Source organism: Sinocyclocheilus grahami, unplaced genomic scaffold, assembly GCF_001515645.1.
Source record: "Sinocyclocheilus grahami isolate Dianchi unplaced genomic scaffold, SAMN03320097.WGS_v1.1 scaffold613.1, whole genome shotgun sequence".
Taxonomy (NCBI): domain Eukaryota; kingdom Metazoa; phylum Chordata; class Actinopteri; order Cypriniformes; family Cyprinidae; genus Sinocyclocheilus; species Sinocyclocheilus grahami.
In genome coordinates this window covers 468578-488941 of record NW_015505792.1, presented here as the reverse complement: position 1 = coordinate 488941, position 20364 = coordinate 468578, and the positions used below count along the sequence as shown (strand labels likewise).

The following is a 20364-nucleotide window of genomic DNA, read 5'->3' as shown; positions in this document are numbered from 1 at the left end:
CACAGACAGACACACAGACACAGACACACACACACACACACACACACAGACAGACACACAGACACAGACACACACACACGCTGTGACCCTCATGTCTTCATGAACACCATCCACAACTGTGATGTACTAAAATAACTACAACCAAAACTGAAATAAAACTTTTTAAAAACTATTTAGAGATTTAATAAAACAACTCACAAAAATGCAAAAAAATAACAAAACATAAAATGCAAATGGAAACTATAAAAATAAAAACTATTGTAGTATCTCAGTGATACCAGATTAATACTGGTCTTGAACAGCAAAATAAATACAACAAATAATACTATGACTTATAAATACTTCACAATTCAAATAATGTATTATTTTTGTCTTATTGCAGTACTTAGAATTTGTCATGAATAACTGTCATTAAAATAATGTCATTAGTGTCCTACAACTGACTTTATGTAAAGTATAGTTTCTTTTTATTTTGAAATGTGACGCGCACATGTTTATGAAAAATACATTCGTACTGAAATGACTGAATGTTTTGATGAATTTCACTTTAAAGATGATCATTCTGTCTTCAGTTACTCATGATGTTCTGAACCTGTATGAGTGAAGACAAAAGCAGATATTGTGAGAAATGGTTTTGTTCATGTAATGATAGTCAATATAATAGCCATTTAATGGGTCCAATGTTGTTGTTTGGTGCTCAACGTTCTTCACAATGTCTTCTGAGTTTCACTGAAGAAAGTCAGTCATAGAGGTTTGGAGTGAGGTGCTGACGGCCCGTTTGTGTGTGTGTGTGTGTGTGTGTGTGTCAGAGATCCACGAGTACGCCATCGAGATCGGTATCGACCCGGAGCGTGAGCCCGAACTGCTGTGGCTGGCCAGAGAGGGGATGGTGGCGCCGCTTCCAGCCGAGTGGAAACCATGGTAACACACGCACGCACGCACACTCACTCACACACGCACACTCACTCGCGCGCGCACGCACACTCGCACGCACGCACACTCGCTCGCTCGCACGCACGCTCGCTCGCTCGCACACTCACTCGCACGCACACTCACTCGCACGCGCACTCGCACGTGCACACGCACGCACGCACACTCGCACGCACACACACTCACTCACTCACACGCACGCTCACTCGCACACGCACGCACGCACACTCACTCTCACGCACTCACTCGCGCACGCACGCACACTCACTCGCACGCGCTCACTCACTCGCACGAACGCACACTCACACTCAAACACGCACTCACTCACTCACTCACTCACTAGCACGCACGCACTCACTCACTCACTCACTTGCACGCACGCACTCTCACACACGCACTCACACTCACTCGCACACGCATCTCGCGCACACTCGCACGCACACTCGCACGCACGCACACTCGCACGCACTCGCTCACTCACTCGCACGCACACTCGCTCGCACGCACACTCACTCGCACGCACACTCACTCGCACACTCACTCGCACACACGCACACTCACTCTCACACACGCACTCACTCACTTGCACACACGCACTCTCACACACGCACTCACTCGCGCACGCTCGCTCACTCACTCACTCGCACACGCACACTCGCACGCGCTCACTCACTCATTCGCACGCACACTCACTCGCACGCACGCACACTCACTCTCGCACGCGCACTCACTCGCACGCGCTCACTCACTCATTCGCACGCACGCACACTCACTCGCACGCACACTCGCACGCACGCACGCACGCACACTCACTCGCACGCACACTCACACGCACGCACGCACGCTAACTCGCACACTCGCACGCACACACTCACTCGCACACGCACGCTCACTCACTCGCACACGCACGCACACTCACTCTCACGCACGCTCACACACTCGCACGCACGCATGCACACTCACTCGCACGCGCTCACTCACTCGCACGAACGCACACTCACTCTCACGCACGCACACTCACTCGCACGCGCTCACTCACTCGCACGCGCTCACTCACTCGCACGCGCTCACTCACTCGCACGCGCTCACTCACTCGCACGCGCTCACTCACTCGCACGCGCTCACTCACTCGCACGCGCTCACTCACTCGCACGCGCTCACTCACTCGCACGCGCTCACTCACTCGCACGCGCTCACTCACTCGCACGCGCTCACTCACTCGCACGCGCTCACTCACTCGCACGCGCTCACTCACTCGCACGCGCTCACTCACTCGCACGCGCTCACTCACTCGCACGCGCTCACTCACTCGCACGCGCTCACTCACTCGCACGCGCTCACTCACTCGCACGCGCTCACTCACTCGCACGCGCTCACTCACTCGCACGCGCTCACTCACTCGCACGCGCTCACTCACTCGCACGCGCTCACTCACTCGCACGCGCTCACTCACTCGCACGCGCTCACTCACTCACTCTCACTCGCACGCACGCACACACAATCGCACACTCACTCACACTCACGCTCACTCGCTCAGTCACTCGCACACTCACACACTCGCTCACTCACTCACACACAATCGCACACTCACTCACACTCACGCTCACTCGCTCAGTCACTCGCACACTCACACACAATCACACACTCACGCATGCATGCACGCTCTCACTCACTCACTCACACACACACACACACACACAGGTTTGTTACGCACACTCACTCGCACGCACGCATGCACACTCACTCGCACGCGCTCACTCACTCGCACGAACGCACACTCACACTCAAACACGCACTCACTCACTCACTCACTCACTAGCACCCCCGCACGCACACTCACTCGCACGCACTCGCACACTCACTCGCACGCACACTCCCTCGCACGCACACTCCCTCGCACGCACACTCACTCGCACGCGCACGCACACACGCACACTCACTCGCTAACACGCACACTCACACACTCGCTCACTCACTCACACACAATCGCACACTCAATCACACTCACGCTCACTCGCTCACTCACTCACACACATGGTCACTCACTCGCACACTCACACACTCGCTCACTCACTCACACACAATCGCACACTCACTCACACTCACGCTCACTCGCTCAGTCACTCGCACACTCACACACAATCACACACTCACGCATGCATGCACGCTCTCACTCACTCACTCACACACACACACACACACACACAGGTTTGTTTTTGTGAAAAGTGGGGACTCTCCATAGGCATAATGGTTTTTATACTGTACAGACCGTATATTCTATTGCCCTACACCAACCCTACCCCTAAACCTACCCCTCACAGGAAACTTTGTGCTATTTCAGATTTTCAATAAACGATTTATAAGCGTTTTGAAAAGTGGGGACATGGGGTAATGTCCTGAAAAGTCACCTTCTCCTTGTAATACCTATGTCATACCTTTGTCATTATACAAATTTTGTCCTCATTTGTCACAAAAACGCACACACACACACACACACTCACTCTCACGCACGTACACACACGTTTATGTGGAGACAGGAAGTGACTCTCTGTGTGTGTGTGTTCAGTCAGGACGTCACCGGTGAGGTGTACTACTTCAACTTCTCCTCGGGTCAGTCCACCTGGGATCATCCGTGTGATGAACACTACCGCCAGCTGGTGGAGCAGGAGCGCGAGCGCAACCAGCACGCTAGAGCTGCTCCGACCGCCGTGAAGAGAGACAAGGAGAAGAAGAAGAAGAAGGACAAGAAAGACAAGAAGAAAAAAACACAGGAAGTCAGAGTTCCAGGGGTGAGAACATCTTACAGGAACATTCAGCAGCGTTCAGAAGCCTCTTCTGCTCAGCAGAGCTGTGTTTATTTGATCACAATACAGTAAAAACAGTGAAATATTATTACAATCTAAAACAGCTGTTTTCTATGTGAATATCTGTTAAACTGTAATTTATTCCTGTGATGCGCAGCTGTATTTTCAGTCGTATATTATACATTTGATAAATGTCTTTACTGGCACTTTTGATCAATTTAATGCATCCTTGATTAATAAAAATTAAATTTTTTGACCCTAAACTTTTGAACAGTAATGTATCGTGGTTTCCAAAAAAATGTTTTCAACATAGAAAATGTTTCTCGAGCAGCAGATCAGCATATTATACTGATTTCTGAAGATCATGTGACACTGAAGACTGGAGGAATGATGCTGAAAATACAGCTGCACATCACAGAAATACATTACAGTTTAACACATATTCACACAGAAAACAGCTGCTTTAAATTTTAATAATGTTTCAGCATTTTTACTGTATTTCAGTCAAATAAATGCAGCCTTGGTGAGCAGAAGAGACAAAAAATGTTTTGAATAGCAGGTGATGATCTGTGTGATCTCTGTCTCTGTCTGCAGCTGTTGGCTCCTCTCGCTCCTCTCCGCGGTCTGTCTGAGGCTCCTGTCGCTCCTCTCAGAGGATCTCTGGGTGCCTCGTCTGGACTCCAGCCGCTCAAAACGTCTCTCGGGGTAAAACAGCACAAATGTATTGGAGTTGTGAGTGTGACCTGTGTTTTGGGTTTTGAATTGGATTCTGTGCATCAGGCTGGCGTGTCGAGCTCTGCTGCTTCCAGGAGCGTTCAAGAGGAGAGGAGCGCTGATGAAGACGAGGAGGTCTCTGAGATCTCTGGGTGCCTCGTCTGGACTCCAGCCGCTCAAAACGTCTCTCGGGGTAAAACAGCACAAATGTATTGGAGTTGTGAGTGTGACCTGTGTTTTGGGTTTTGAATTGGATTCTGTGCATCAGGCTGGCGTGTCGAGCTCTGCTGCTTCCAGGAGCGTTCAAGAGGAGAGGAGCACTGATGAAGACGAGGAGGTCTCTGAGGAAGAGGTGAGTCTGAAACACACACACACACACACACACTGCCTGAGTCCCACTGAACGCTGAATCAGATCTGTGTGTGTGTGTGTGTGTGTGTGTGTTTAGAGGCCGCGGGATTCAGCCGGACTCCTGCAGAACCTCCATCTGGATCTGGATGCTCTGGGATCAGGGCTGCAGTACGAGGTGAACACAAACACAGCACATGAATGCACATCAGTCTGACTCTACTCCATAGCACTGCAGGGCTGTCAGAATGGCTGAAAAACTACATTTGAATCTTGTACTTAAATATTATCAATATTCGAATTATATTTGAATTTAAAAGGTATATTTTCAGTTAGGGGGGAAAAAAGCTTTTGGCTTCTCTCCTGAGGCCACTAGAGGGCGCATCGAGCAAAATATGTTTCTTCAAAGCAATAAAATAACAAGACTATCTTTGAAAAAGGTGCATAATGTTTCAAATGTGACCATGGACCACAAAACCAGTTATAAGGGTCACATTTTTAAAATTAAATTGTTTGTTAGGATAGAGATGCAACTATTAGAAAATCTGGAATCTGAGGGTGCAAAAAAATCTAAATATTGAGAAAATCGTCTTTAAAGTTGTTCAAATGAAGTTCTTAGCAATGCATATTACTAATCAAACATTAAGTTTTGATATATTTACAGTAGGACATTTACAAAATATCTTCATGGAACATGATCTTTACTTAATATCCTAATGATTTTTGGCATAAAAGAGAAATGTATAATTGTGACCCATACAATGTATTGTTGGCTATTGCTACAAATATCCCCCAGCGACTTAACACTGCTTTTGTGCTGCAGGGACACATATAATGTTCATAAATTAAGTTGCTTAAACAATTAGAAACAAAACAGCATCATGTTTGTATAGTTTAAAATGAAGGACTTAAACCCATTTGAAAAAAATGACTTTTTAAATTTAAAAACATGAGATACAGTGGGATGGGAAAAACCGCCATAAAGTCTCGAGATATGTTTTTTTAAAAGTTGAACTTACATTAATTTTGCATGGCTTTCTAAACATGCAGCTCTTGTGCGAGACGCGAGTGCAACGCTGATAGATGTCCCTCAAATGTGATAAATATTCGTTCTGTGTGTGTTGATGCCTACATAATGTTTTAATATTAATAATCCATGAAATAAACGTTAAAGCAGAAATAAGAAAGATGTAAACGTCATCTCTCATTCAAACTCGCTCGCTCGCTCCCGCTCTCTCTCTTCCAGCTCGTCGGTTTAGTTTGTCAGTAAAACAAACTTTCCTGTCCTGTCAGCCATCTTACTGTGCTCATGGCACACACTCTTCAACTTTACGCGAATATGAGGAGCACGCTCTATATCGCTTCATCATAAATACAGCGCACAAGAAACTATGAGCATACAATGTAGTTGTAATTGTCATCAGTTAAGTTATGAAATTACCAAAAAGGCTATTAAAGCTGCAAACTGTGCATGCATGTATTTACATTTACATTTACATTTAGTCATTTAGCAGACGCTTTTATCCAAAGCGACTTACAATTGGGGGATACATAAAGCGATTCTTCTTAAGAGAGGCAAACAGACACAAGAAGTGGTTGTAATACCAAGTTCTTAGACATTGTTCAAATAAGTACAAGCTAGAAAGAGAAGGAATAAATAAAGAGTTTTTTTTTTATTTTTAATTTTTTTTATGATGAAGTCAAGTAGCTTCGAAAGAGATGAGTTTTCAGCTGTCGCTTGAAAATTGTCAGGGATTCAGCGTTCTGGATAGCGGTGGGAAGATCGTTCCAGACCAGGAGTTCGAGGGGGCAGCCCGTGCTGGCCTGGAGGAGAGAGGACAAATATCATCTAGACAAGAGGTTAAAGTAGAGCATAAAGTGTCAGTTGCTGCATTCATGTATGTATATATGCATCACATTATAGAACGTCTCTCAAATGCATGTACTAAAATATATTCTGCAATTCGAGATCATAATATAAGGCGCAAGCTGCTATGTATATTTTTATTTGTAATTTAATGCACGAGTAAATGTGAGCACAGTGCACTTATGCTAGAAAATATGCGCATATTTTTTTCCCGTTAATTTGTAAAGTAAAAACGATAATGAAACCATTTAAATGCATAAAATAACTGCTGACTTCTGGCCTTTTTCACATTCTTATCACTATCTGCATGTCTCATCCATGAATATGCAATGTTGGAGAACAGGCTTTTGGGGGTTTTGAGTAATAAAGCTATAGTGAGCCCCTTTATTAAAATACCTGGAGGTCAGGAATAATACACAAATTGTTACAAATTGTCACAAATTACAATTAAGTAGAAATGTATTGTATTCAGTTGTGTTTTAGGCACTAAGACAGTCTAGTACTTTATAGTCAAACACATTTTTATTTGGGCTGAAGATTTTTCTGGTCGACTAGTAGTCATTCGTTTGAAGCATTAGTCGACTAATCGCATGTTTATTAATAAACCATTTAAATCATTATAATGAGCCTTTAATAGCCTACATATAATAAGCACTCAAGCACACACGCAAAGCTTGCCACGGCACACCGCAGAAGTAATAATTATGAACGTGTCAGGAAAAACAGTAAGGAGTCTGCATTAACAGTTTAATAATTTATTGCTAAACTAGTGCTTTCTTTGTTCCCGGTTTAAGAGATGAAGTCAAGACTCGTCATCTCCGCAGTAGTGATGCGCCTGTCTTCATGTTTCATACGGATTACATCATCTGAGAATATTTGTTTTCCACTTGAATTGGATTATTTGAAAGTAGACATTTCGCTCTCTAGATATATTTTTCATGTCTGTAAAGAAGGTTCACACAGAGTTTCGCGCTCAAGTTCACGGAGACCGAGACGGCAGAAAGTGCATCCTGTTGCTTTCATTATTTTACAAAAGCTCAATGTTTTGTTGTTATTGTGAGTGCACACAAATAAACGTAGAGTCTTTACTGATTCGAAACATCTATTACTCTTATCTGTATGAGCAAAGACGACAGAGTAGGTTAAGATTAGGTTAACATTAGATTGAGCGGCCATGTAAAGATGCTGCTACTAACATATTTCAGATGATAAGCTATATTTGAGGTTGATGAATGATAGGCGAGCGTTTGGATGTCCTGCTCGATGTACTGTATTACCACATAGTCCAGCTGCTAACGATCTGCGTGAATTCGCCAATGTGGATTTTTATTTTTTTTAAATTCTGCAACTAATAAAATCATGGTCGACTAACGGTTAATGAACTATTAGGGGGCAGCCCTAATGTTTATATTGAAATAATGAAGATTTCTGTGCCACCCCAGACTGGTTGCTGGCCACGCCTATGAAAACATCCAGGCTCCGCCGCTGCGTTCGCTCAGAATTCAGACAGCTCTACAAAAGGGCCGACACCTGATAGAGTGCACCATATAGGGGATAGGGAGCGGTTTCGGACACTGCTTCAGTCAGTGTGTCCCATAGACTGTATAAAAACATGGACGTAGTGTCCGTGACGTCACCCGTAGTTTTCCGAAGAGCGTTTCTGAAGCCTAAAGTGGGTGGAGCCGGCCGTCGCGTAACTGTGCATCACTTCCGGATAATCGAAAATGGGCAAAGAGGCGGGAGCTGGTTGCTGAAACCACGCCCACCTAGCTCGACGGCGGTGACAGCAGCGGCAATCCACCTGTCACTCAAGAGGCCACGCCCTTAATTATGCAGAACTTTAAGGCTTAATATAATTTAAACGGATGAGTTATAAAACAATTCACCCCCTCACAGTTGTCATGAAGGGCAAAATTAGCTATATAGACCAAAATTATTTTTTGAACCAGGCTGTAAACATGTTTTTTTCTGCTGTAAAGTTGGGCATTTTAACATGAGGAGTCTATGGGACTGACTCCCTTTTGCAGCCAGCCTCTAGCGGCCAGTTGACGAATTACAGTTTAAGTCACTTTCATGTTGGCTTCATAAGAGAGAGCGGGAGGTTGCCACTTGGTGTGTCCGCAGCTTTGACTGCGAGTGTGTGTGTGTTTCAGGACAGTGAGGTCAGTGTGACGGTTCCTCCTGAAGAAAGAACAGAACCTGAACTACAGGATTTGGCCCTGTCGAGGGATCACAGTCCAGAGGCGCCTTCAGAGGTACCTGTCTGTCTCTCTGTCTGTCTCTCTTTTGCTCCTCTCTGCAGCTTTTCTGTGTGTCTTTGTTAATAATATGCCTGTTTGTTTGAGGGATTTGCATGTGACCTCACAGCTGTCTGTCTGTCTGTCCGTCTGTCTCTAACTGCATCCCTCCACTGTAAGGACTCGCTGTGTGGACGTCACCTCCGTTCCACAGCAGCTTCACGACCTCTGACCCCGGATGCTGCGGCGTCCAGCGGCCGAGAGGAAGACGAACAGATGAGCGAAGAGGAGAACGCACCGATCAGAGATGAAGAGACCGAGAACGATGAGGAGATCGAAGAGCAGATTGAGAGATCCAGCAGTCCTGAGGAGAAACAGAAGGACCGGACGGAGGCGAGAACTGAAGAAGAGAGAAAAGATGAAGAAAACCGAGAAGATGAGAATGGACAGATCAGAGACGAAGAGACCGAGAACAGAGAGAGCGAGGAGGTCGATGAACAGATCGAGAGATTCAACAGTCCTGAGGAGGAGGAGAGGAACGTGATAGAGGAGAAAAAAGAAGACGAGAGAGATCAGACTGAGGGTAAAGATGATGGAAACATGGAAGAAGAGAACAGAGACGAAGAGACGGAGAACCAAAAACACAGACAAGAAGAGATTGATGAAGTTGATGAACCGATTGAGAGATTTAAGAGTCCTGAAGAGAAGGAGACAACAGAAGAAGAAGAAAGGAAAGGAAGCGTAGAAGAGAACGGACGGATCAGAGATGAAGAGATGCACAACACAGAGAGTGAGGAGTGTGATGAACAGATCGAGAGATTCAAGAGTCCTGAGGAGGAGGAGAAGAACGCGATGGAGGAGAGAACAGGAGGAGGAGATCCGACAGAAAGCAAAGATGATGGAAACATGGAAGAAGAGATGATTGAAAGAGAAGAACAGGCTGACACACACAACGGAGAAGCAGAGGCCGTCAGAAGTGTTTCCTCTGAGGAGGAGGAGAAAGAGAGTGAGGCAGAGGAGGATAAACGTGAGGAAGAGCAGAGAGAGACTGAAGGACTCGTCTCGGAGGCTCAGAGCGACGGCTTTCAGAGTAACAGCTCTCGCCTTCAAGTAACTCGCGTTAAAGCAGGGAAGTTTGTGCCTCAGTGGAATCCAGTGTCCAGTGAGGTAGGACTGAGTGCCCCGCCCCTGTTCGCCAAGCCCCGCCCACCCCATATGCTCCGCCCCTCCCGCCTGTGTTTAGGTGCTTCACTCCGTCCCACACAACACATGCAGCACTGGAGTCTGTGATTGTTTGGGGATGCGTGAATCACCTCTGGAACCTCTGATTCAGTGATTCGTTCGTTCAGTGATTCGTTCGTTTAGTGTTTGTGTGTCGGTGTGTGTCACTGCAGAGAGGAGGTGTGTCTCAGCACAGTCATGTGACATCAAGAGCACCTATCAGGAACAGTCGTTGTGCAGGATCAGATCCGCTGCATAAACAGTTACTTAAGGTCCTTGCACACTGAGTCCGAAATTTTTGTATGCATTTTTTTGTATCCATCATCCTTTCCTATCAAAATTCTTGCTACAGATGCGAAAACGCAGAAAATCGAACCTTATCCGAATTTCTTTTTATGAAGGACGAAAGTTTCAGAGGCAGTGTGTAAACGTGATTGACACAACATGACGTCGTATTTATTTTTTAACGTGCGAAAATTTCAGACTATATTTTCGGACTCGGTGTGCAAATACTTTAAGAACTAGTCTAGCCGTTAGTCAAGAGCTAATCAGACCAATTTAGCCTTTTATGTAATGAGCAGTCTTGAAGAAAGAAATTAGATGACTGACTAGTTTAAGCCAGTCAGAGCTCCTCTCTGCAGCAGAGCTGAATCTCCCAGCATCCTCTCCTCATACTGCTGTGTGTGTTATCTGTGTGTGTGAGCTGATGTACGTGTGTCTGATGTTGTGTCCTGTTCTGTGACAGGAGTCTGAGGACGGTGAAGCAGCAGCGTCGCACTCATCCGCTGATAATGTGCAGGTATGACCTCATCAACAGACACACACACACACACATACATACATATATATACAGTGGGTACGGAAAGTATTCAGACCCCCTTACATTTTTCACTCTTTGTTATATTGCAGCCATTTGCTAAAATCATTTAAGTAAATTTTTTTTCCTCAATGTACACACAGCACCCCATATTGACAGAAAAACACAGAATTGTTGACATTTTTGCAGATTTATTAAAAAAGAAAAACTGAAATATCACATGGTCCTAAGTATTCAGACCCTTTGCTGTGACACTCATATATTTAACTCAGGTGCTGTCCATTTCTTCTGATCATCCTTGAGATGGTTCTACACCTTCATTTGAGTCCAGCTGTGTTTGATTATACTGATTGGACTTGATTAGGAAAGCCACACACCTGTCTATATAAGACCTTACAGCTCACAGTGCATGTCAGAGCAAATGAGAATCATGAGGTCAAAGGAACTGCCTGAAGAGCTCAGAGACACTTCTACTAAATACTGAGCAAAGGGTCTGAATACTTAGGACCATGTGATATTTCAGTTTTTCTTTTTTATTAAATCTGCAAAAATGTCAAAAATTCTGTGTTTTTCTGTCAATATGGGGTGCTGTGTGTACGTTAATGAGGAAAGAAAATTAACTTAAATGATTTTAGCAAATGGCTGCAATATAACAAAGAGTGAAAAATTTAAGGGGGTCTGAATACTTCCTGTACCCACTGTATATTAGTGCTGTCAATTGATTTTAAAAAATGTGATTCAGAGGGAGTGGAAAAGGATTTTTGATGGTCGCTGTGGGTGGTTGGGATGGCATTTAAAATGAGGAAAATTTAGTGTGTTGCACTTTATTCCTATTTATGTATGTCTGTATAACTATTTTCTGTAACACTTAATAAAAAATGTATCAAAAATGTGTGTGATATACATATATATATATATATATATTAGGGATACACCGAAATGAAAATTCTTGGCCGAAGCCATAAGAAATGAAAGGGTGGTAATATTATAATGAGATGCCTTTGCCTCGTCACCAAGAGAGCGAAATCAGACGCGCTGGTTTTCTCAGACGCTTGCAGAAAAAGGCTTCCCAAAACAAAGTTACTGGGTTCATCTTTCTCATGTTTGCTTGGTTGGTAGATGCACTGGGGACCTGATTATAGCACTTAACACCTGGAAAAGTCAGATTTTCATGATATGTCACCTTTACAATGAATAAGTTAGTAAAATAATATTTTTAGGCCATTTTTAAGACCCCCTTCTTGAATTGGGCATGCATTTTTTACTGTACAAATAAAGGCAGCCTTGCTGAGCAGAAGAGACGTCTTTTAAAACATTAGCATATATTTTTTTTATTGGTCTTATGAAGTATTCTAATTTGTTGAGATAGTGAATTGGTGGGTTTTTGTTAAATGTGAGCCAAAATCATCACAATTAAAAGAACCAAAGACTTAAACTACTTCAGTCTGTGTGCACTGAATTTATTTAATACACAAGTTTCACAATTTGAGTTGAATTACTTAAATAAATTAACTTTTCCACGACATTCTAATTTATTGAGATGCACCTGTACATAAAATATAATTTTAGTGTCATTTTTTATGACTGAAGGCCAGTATCACTGATACCAATACTACTGATGTCTCGAAGAAATTGTTATTTTTTCCCCAATATTTAACCATTGATTATAGCCATTCAACATTACAGTATAACTGAGAGCTTCAATATAACCACTTCTAATTTAAGTGAACTTAAAACCATCTCAAATATCATATTTAGCTACCTGTGCCCTTCAGCACGTTGGAAATATACAGAAATTGTATGAAGTTATCAAACACTAAATTCTAAATTAAATATAGATGAATCCTTAAAACTACAAAAGTGATTGATTTTCCTCTTTTTTTTTTTTTTTTTTTTGTTCTTTGATTAACAGACATCACAGCAGCTGGTTATTAGGTTATTTGGCTGCTATTACTTTAAGATCTGACACGCATGCTCGTGGTTTCATTAGCGCTTTAATATGAAATGATACAGGCTACAGCGCGCACTGCTGTATTTGTGCGTGTGATTGAAGAGCACACGCTACGAGCACGGTATAACTGCTGACAGAAGCTTGAAGATTTGAAGACTGTTTGTGTGGGAGAATGAGCCAAACTCATACCTGAGCAATGCATGCCACTAGTTTCTCCAGACAGCTGTCACTAACAACAAAGCCTTTTGTACGAAGTATTAAAAACTTTTCAGTAGTTCAATACTTGTTCCCTGTGTCATTCCACGTTATTACACAGAACTTATTTGTTTTGTTGTCTTTGTATGTATGGATTACTTGGGTTGTTACCGACATCTGGTGAAAATCTCATGTCAACCGCACCTTTAGAAATATATTTACTGAGAAAAATGGTGACGTGTTCAACACTTATTTTACCCGCTGTATATATACTGTATATATGTTGTGTGTGTCATTATTTTTATTCTTTTTGTGTTTCTTTTTCCTCAGGCTGGTTTCCGCTCCAAACTCTCAGAGAATGTGTTTGTGGATCTGTCACCTGCAGTGGTAACTTCAGTAGTTCAATACTTGTTCCCTGTGTCATTCCACGTTATTACACAGAACTTATTTGTTTTGTTGTCTTTGTATGTATGGATTACTTGGGTTGTTACCGACATCTGGTGAAAATCTCATGTCAACCGCACCTTTAGAAATATATTTACTGAGAAAAATGGTGACGTGTTCAACACTTATTTTACCCGCTGTATATATACTGTATATATGTTGTGTGTGTCATTATTTTTATTCTTTTTGTGTTTCCTCAGGCTGGTTTCCGCTCCAAACTCTCAGAGAATGTGTTTGATCTGCTGGATCTGTCACCTGCAGTGGTAACACACACTCACTCACACACACACACACAGAGAGAGACTAAATGAGTCTTTAAACCTGTGGAGATGAGAATATAAAAATGTGTGTGTGTGTGTGTGTGCGTCTCTTAGGACAGGAAGGAAGCCGAGGGCGAGGCAGATGTGGACAGCTGTGTGGATGTCTCTGACTCTGCAGACAGGTGTGTGATGATGATGATGATGATGGTATAAGTTAAGGATGAGCAGGAGCACTGATCAGTCCAATAAGTGAATTGTATTTAGTATTGTAGATACAATACAAGCAGTATTGTATTTAGCTTCAAACCACAAACTCTCATATTCGATGATTATTTCTGAGCATAAGGAGCCCAGAACGGCAAGTCAAAATATGCAGTTTGTAACTATTTCAGTTCATATTTATTTTATTTTTAAAGTTTATTCATAATGAAAAGTACTTTTTTTATGTGTTTTTAATGTTTTAGTTTTAATTATTGATAATAATGATGATTTGTGACTTTTATCAGGCATGTGTTGCGTGATGAAGAAGAGAAGAAGAGACAAGAAGAGAGGGAGGAAGAGGAGAAGAGAAAGCGTGAGGAAGAGGAGAAGAGACGAGTAGAGAGGGAGGAAGAGGAGAAGAAGAGACGAGTGAGGGAGGAAGAGGAGAAGAGAAAGCGTGAGGAAGAGGAGAAGAGACGAGTGGAGGGGGAGGAAGAGGAGAAGAAGAGACGAGTAGAGAGGGAGGAAGAGGCGAAGAAGAGACGAGTAGAGAGGGAGGAAGAGAAGAGAAAGCGTGATGAAGAGGAGAAGAGACGAGTAGAGGGGGAGGAAGAGGAGAAGAAGGGACGAGTAGAGAGGGAGGAAGAGGAGAAGAGAAAGCGTGAGGAAGAGGAGAGGAAGAGACTGGAGGACTCAGAGAGACAGATGGAGGAGGAGAGGAGCAGACTGAGGGAGGAGACACAGGGGAGACTGCAGCTGCTCAGAGAGGCTCTGATGGAGGACGAGGAGCGCCGAATGAAGGAGGAGAGTGCTGAGTTGCTCCGGTCAGTCACTGCTGCATTGTGGGTAGATGTGCTGTAGAAGCACCAGCACTGATGGTCATGATGCTGATATAAACTCATCGTCTCAGTCACACAGGTCACATGATGTGTGTGTTTCAGGGTCCTGAAGGAGCAGATGCTCAAACAGAGACGAGACGAGGAGGAGCGACTGAACAACGACATGCACACACAACTACAACAGCTCAGGTACACACACACACACACACACACACAGTCTATCACCATCGGTGCATTTACACACACACACACACACACACACACACTGTATCACCATCGGTGCATTTTCACACACACACACACACACACACGCACTGTATTACCATTGGTGCATTCTCTCACACACACACACACACACACACACACACACTGTATTACCATTGGTGCATTCACACACACACACACACACACTGTATCACCATCGGTGCATTCACACACACACACACACACACTGTATCACCATCGGTGCATTCACACACACACACACACACACTGTATCACCATCGGTGCATTCACACACACACACACACACACTGTATCACCATCGGTGCATTCACACACACACACACACACACTGTATCACCATCGGTGCATTCACACACACACACACACACACTGTATCACCATCGGTGCATTCACACACACACACACACACACTGTATCACCATCGGTGCATTCACACACACACACACACTCGTCCCTTGTGTGTGTTCAGGCTTGAGAATGAGGTGAAGCTGCAGGAGCTGTGCTCAGAACTGGAGGCGGAGCGAGAGAGGGTGGAGACTCTGAGGAGGCGGGACCTTGAGCACCTGAGGGAGGAGTCAGAGGAGGAGCTCCGGGCTGAGAGGAGGTGGCTACAAGAGAAGAAGGAGGAGCAGCTGACCTCCATCAGACTACAGGTGTGTGTATGAGAGTGTGTGTGTGTGTGTGTGTGTGTGAGAGTGCACCAATGGTAATACAGTGTGTGTGTGTGTGTGTGTGAGAATCCACCAATGGTAATACAGTGTGTGTGTGTGTGTGTGTGAGAATCCACCAATGGTAATACAGTGTGTGTGTGTGTGTGTGTGAGAATCCACCAATGGTAATACAGTGTGTGTGTGTGTGTGTGTGAGAATCCACCAATGGTAATACAGTGTGTGTGTGTGTGTGTGTGAGAATCCACCAATGGTAATACAGTGTGTGTGTGTGTGTGTGTGAGAATCCACCAATGGTAATACAGTGTGTGTGTGTGTGTGTGTGAGAATCCACCAATGGTAATACAGTGTGTGTGTGTGTGTGTGTGAGAATCCACCAATGGTAATACAGTGTGTGTGTGTGTGTGTGTGAGAATCCACCAATGGTAATACAGTGTGTGTGTGTGTGTGTGTGAGAATCCACCAATGGTAATACAGTGTGTGTGTGTGTGTGTGTGAGAATCCACCAATGGTAATACAGTGTGTGTGTGTGTGTGTGTGAGAATCCACCAATGGTAATACAGTGTGTGTGTGTGTGTGTGTGAGAATCCACCAATGGTAATACAGTGTGTGTGTGTGTGTGTGTGAGAATCCACCAATGGTAATACAGTGTGTGTGTGTGTGTGTGTGAGAATCCACCAATGGTAATACAGTGTGTGTGTGTGTGTGTGTGTGAGAGAGCGAGAGAGAGAGAGAGCAGTAAGTGTGTATATAAGTGTGTGTGTTTAACACTGTTGTGTTTGTCAGGCTAAACTGAGTGACACACAGAAGGATTTGAGGAGGACACGACCAGAACAGCCTTTAGCAGAGTACCAGAGAGAGGTACAGCACACACACACACACATTATTATTATTATTATTATTATTATTACCAATAAATAAAGATATTAAACAAAATAACAAATTACTATTGCAATATTTCACTGAAAAATAAAAAATAAGTATTTAAGAAAAATAATAATTTACTCATTTAGGGGTTAGTGTTAGGTTATTTTGTTTTACAGTAAAACTGTAAAATTATACTATTTATAATCTTAATTTATTCATTTTTAAATGCTAAGCCAGCCAACTTTTATTCTGATGGAAAACCTCACAGAGCCTTAAAGCTGCTCTATTGTTGATAAACGCTTCTAATTACACATTTGTGAAGAAGGTTGACGTGTTGCGTTTCCAAACGAATGTTAAAGCCACTCAAACTCCGAGCAGATGCAGATGGAGCTCATGTGGATCAGTAACTGAATCGAGTCGCTCTGAGACGCTGAACACCAGCATATCATGAGCTGCTGACGTATACATGAACAGAGACACGCTTCACTCTGAAACACACAGTGCTGACAGTGATTGAATTAAATCACAGCCTTTGCCAGTTCATAACTGCATGAAGCCGTGTTGGGATTTTATTCCTGATATTGTGCAGCTCTGACTGGAGTGTGTTCGTGTGTGTGTTTAGCTCACAGATGTGCTGCAGGAAGTCCGGGAGGAGGTTGAGAGAGATCACAGGAGGAAACTAGAACAACTGAAGGAGGAACATCAACAGGAGCTACAGAACCTGAGAGAGACACACCTGGACCAGGTACAACACACACACACACACATCTGGAGCAGGTACAACACTCTCTCTCACACACACACACACACACAGTCAAACACACACGCTCGCACGCACACACACACACACACACACACACATCTGGAGCAGGTACAACACTCTCTCACACACACACACACAGTCAAACACACACGCTCGCACGCACATACACGCACATGCAGTGAGTGTGTGTGTGTGTGTGTAACTGTGTGCGCATTTGTGTGACAAATGAGGACATAAATGTGTATAATGACAAAGGTATGACAGGTATTACAAGGAGAAGGTGACTTTTCAGGACATTACCCCATGTCCCCACTTTTCAAAACGCTTATAAATCACACAGAATGGAGTGTATTGAAAATCTGAAATAGCAGAAAGTCTCCTGTGAGGGGTAGGTTTAGGGGTAGGGTTGGTGTAGGGCAATAGAATATACGGTCTGTACAGTATAAAAACCATTACACCTATGGAGAGTCCCCACTTTTCACAAAAACAAACCTGTGTGTGTGTGTGTGTGTGTGTGTGTGTGTGTGACTGTGCGTGCGTGTGTGTGTACAGGAGAGCAGGGAGCGGGAGCGTCTGCTGGATTCTCTTCAGAAAGAGAGAGACACTGTGATCTCTAAACACACAACACAACTACACAAACTACAGCACACACTGGACACACAGCTGCAGGAGATGCGCAGGACACACTCTCAGAAGGGCAGCGCAGACACACACACACACACTCAGCACACTGTCAGCGCGTGTGTTCATGGTCATTCACCTCAGATCTGAAGAATAAATAAAATGAGCACATCCAAACTTTAAACATGTGCACCCTTGACAAAGACTGTATCAGAGAATGTATTTTTAATCACCTTAAAAAGGCTTAATTTGTATTAATTTGATCATATACTCATCCAGACGGTGCTTACAGACTTTGCCCACACACTCTTCTGATTGGCTGTGACCTCATGTGGACAGACAGACTGCTTGTGACTGGAATGTAATATTGTGTGTTTGTGTGTGCGCGTGCGTGTGTGTGTGTGTGTGTGTGTGTCTGTAGGAGTCAACTCTACAGGAGTGGATGGAGAAGCTGGAGATACAAACCAAAGAACTTCAAACTCAGGAGGCTGAACTTCAGTCAAAGGTTCAAAACTTTGTGTGCTTTATTTTAATTCTTCGTTCTAATGTGTATGCTATTCAGTTCCACTGGTTTTGGTTATTATTTCAGTTTAGTTTTATTTCATCACATTCAAAGATTGTTTGGTTGTAGTTTTTTTTGTTTTTTTTACAGTAGTTGTTGATTAGTTTATTTGTAGTTTCTCATTTACTTCAGATTAATTGTTTTATTACAGTTCTACCTCAATACTAACAGTGCTGTTTATTGATCATCATCAGGCATCAGATCTGAGGAAGAGGAGACAGCAGCTGTGTGAGGAAGAGGAGGACGCTCAGAGAGGATTACAGGTGTGTGTGTGTGTCTGGTGTGTGTGTGTGTATCTGATGTGTGTGTGTGTGTGTGTGTGTATCTGATGTGTGTGTGTGTGTGTCTGGTGTGTGTGTGTTGTGTGTGTGTGTGTGTGTGTATCTGATGTGTGTGTGTGTGTGTGCAGTCTCTCTCGCAGCTGCTGAAGGAGCGGGATGAGCTGCGTGAGGAGCTGCAGAGGATGAGAGCAGATCTGCAGAGAGAGAGACAGGAGCGAGAGCGACAGAGAGAGGAGAACAGCAGGATGATGGAGGAGCGACGGGAGCTGGAGGCCAGAGTCACGCTTCTGCAGGAGCGATGTGAGCAGCTGACCTCCAGAGTCAGGTAACACTCATCATCACCAAACACACACACACACACGTTTGTTTCTGTGAATTGTGGGGACTTTTCATAGACTTCTATTACTTTTATACTGAGCAAATGATATTTTCTATCCCCTAACCCTAAACCTACCCCTTACAGAAAACCTGTTTGCATTCTTACACTTTCACATAAACATCATTTACTATTTTGAATATTTTTTTTCCCATGTGGGGACCGCTACCCCTTCACAGAATATATTTACAGTATATATAAAAATGTTTCAACGTTCTTATATCTAACAGTCTTACATACAAATGTTCTAAACATTCTTATATATATAAAAATGTTAAAATGAAGTTAGGTTTCTGTGACTGGTAGGTTTAGGGTTGGTGTAGGTTAGGTCCATACTGTTGTGAGTTTTAACATTCTATTAAACATTCTTTATTATCATTTTTAAGATGTTGTCTTAGTATATTTCTGTTTTTACCATCTTCGTGGAGACATTAGGACCCCACAAAGTAGTATAAACAAGTGTGTGTGTGTGTGCAGTGAACTGGAGCAGAGGAGCAGAGCGGAGCGAGAACAGCAGCAGGACGGAGCAGAGGACGAGCAGAAGAAGAGCAAGAGAAAGACAGAGAACGGTCTGCGTTTGGAGGATCTGGAGGCTCCGCTGCTGCGGTCAGACGCCAGCGACACCAGCGTAGACGAGTGAGTGTTTGTGTGAATCAGGGGTGGAAGCAGCTGGCAATGTGTTAGACAGACTCCAAACAGTGCTTTGCGTCTTCAGAGATGGTTCAGTTACAGCAGGACAGCGGAGCAGGGTTTGGAGTGTGTGTTATTGTGTGTTATTCTCTCTCTCTCAGAGTGAGGCAGTACATGTGGAATGAGAGCGTGTCTCTCTTCAGGGCTCGTCAGTTTCTGGAGCGGCAGAGCACTCACATGTTTGACAGACAGGCAGCGCTGCGGGCAGCTCACAGCAGTCTGAAGGACCCCACGCCTGGGAGCTCAACACAGCAGCAGCTCTACCACAACCTGCAGCAGGTGTGTGTGAGTGTGAGAGAGAGAGAGAGTGTGTGTGAGTGAGTTAGTGTGTGTGTGTGTGTGTGTGTCTGAGAGTTAATTCAATTAAGTTCAGGACAGACTGAATGAAGTCCCACTGAGCATGCCAGCAAATGACTCAGAAATGAAGTGGTGTGTGTGTGTGTGTGTGTGTGAGAGAGAGAG

General features: G+C 44.0%; 1 protein-coding gene across 1 annotated transcript in view; it reads left to right on the top strand.

Moving 5' to 3' along the window:
• The window catches only part of LOC107557635 (centrosomal protein of 164 kDa), a 30627-nt gene that overhangs the window by 3675 nt on the left and 6588 nt on the right, over positions 1 to 20364 (top strand). Inside the window, exons 3-25 of the mRNA XM_016241112.1 lie at positions 810 to 921; positions 3497 to 3719; positions 4329 to 4439; positions 4515 to 4583; positions 4786 to 4800; positions 4897 to 4974; positions 8817 to 8918; positions 9081 to 10067; positions 10867 to 10920; positions 13729 to 13791; positions 13903 to 13970; positions 14295 to 14385; positions 14464 to 14813; positions 14931 to 15017; positions 15544 to 15727; positions 16529 to 16603; positions 17232 to 17354; positions 17925 to 18068; positions 18415 to 18498; positions 18750 to 18818; positions 18965 to 19161; positions 19690 to 19848; positions 20004 to 20181. Of these exons, the coding sequence (XP_016096598.1) occupies positions 810 to 921; positions 3497 to 3719; positions 4329 to 4439; positions 4515 to 4583; positions 4786 to 4800; positions 4897 to 4974; positions 8817 to 8918; positions 9081 to 10067; positions 10867 to 10920; positions 13729 to 13791; positions 13903 to 13970; positions 14295 to 14385; positions 14464 to 14813; positions 14931 to 15017; positions 15544 to 15727; positions 16529 to 16603; positions 17232 to 17354; positions 17925 to 18068; positions 18415 to 18498; positions 18750 to 18818; positions 18965 to 19161; positions 19690 to 19848; positions 20004 to 20181 (3623 nt within the window). The remainder of the gene's footprint in view (positions 1 to 809; positions 922 to 3496; positions 3720 to 4328; positions 4440 to 4514; positions 4584 to 4785; positions 4801 to 4896; positions 4975 to 8816; positions 8919 to 9080; positions 10068 to 10866; positions 10921 to 13728; positions 13792 to 13902; positions 13971 to 14294; positions 14386 to 14463; positions 14814 to 14930; positions 15018 to 15543; positions 15728 to 16528; positions 16604 to 17231; positions 17355 to 17924; positions 18069 to 18414; positions 18499 to 18749; positions 18819 to 18964; positions 19162 to 19689; positions 19849 to 20003; positions 20182 to 20364) is intronic.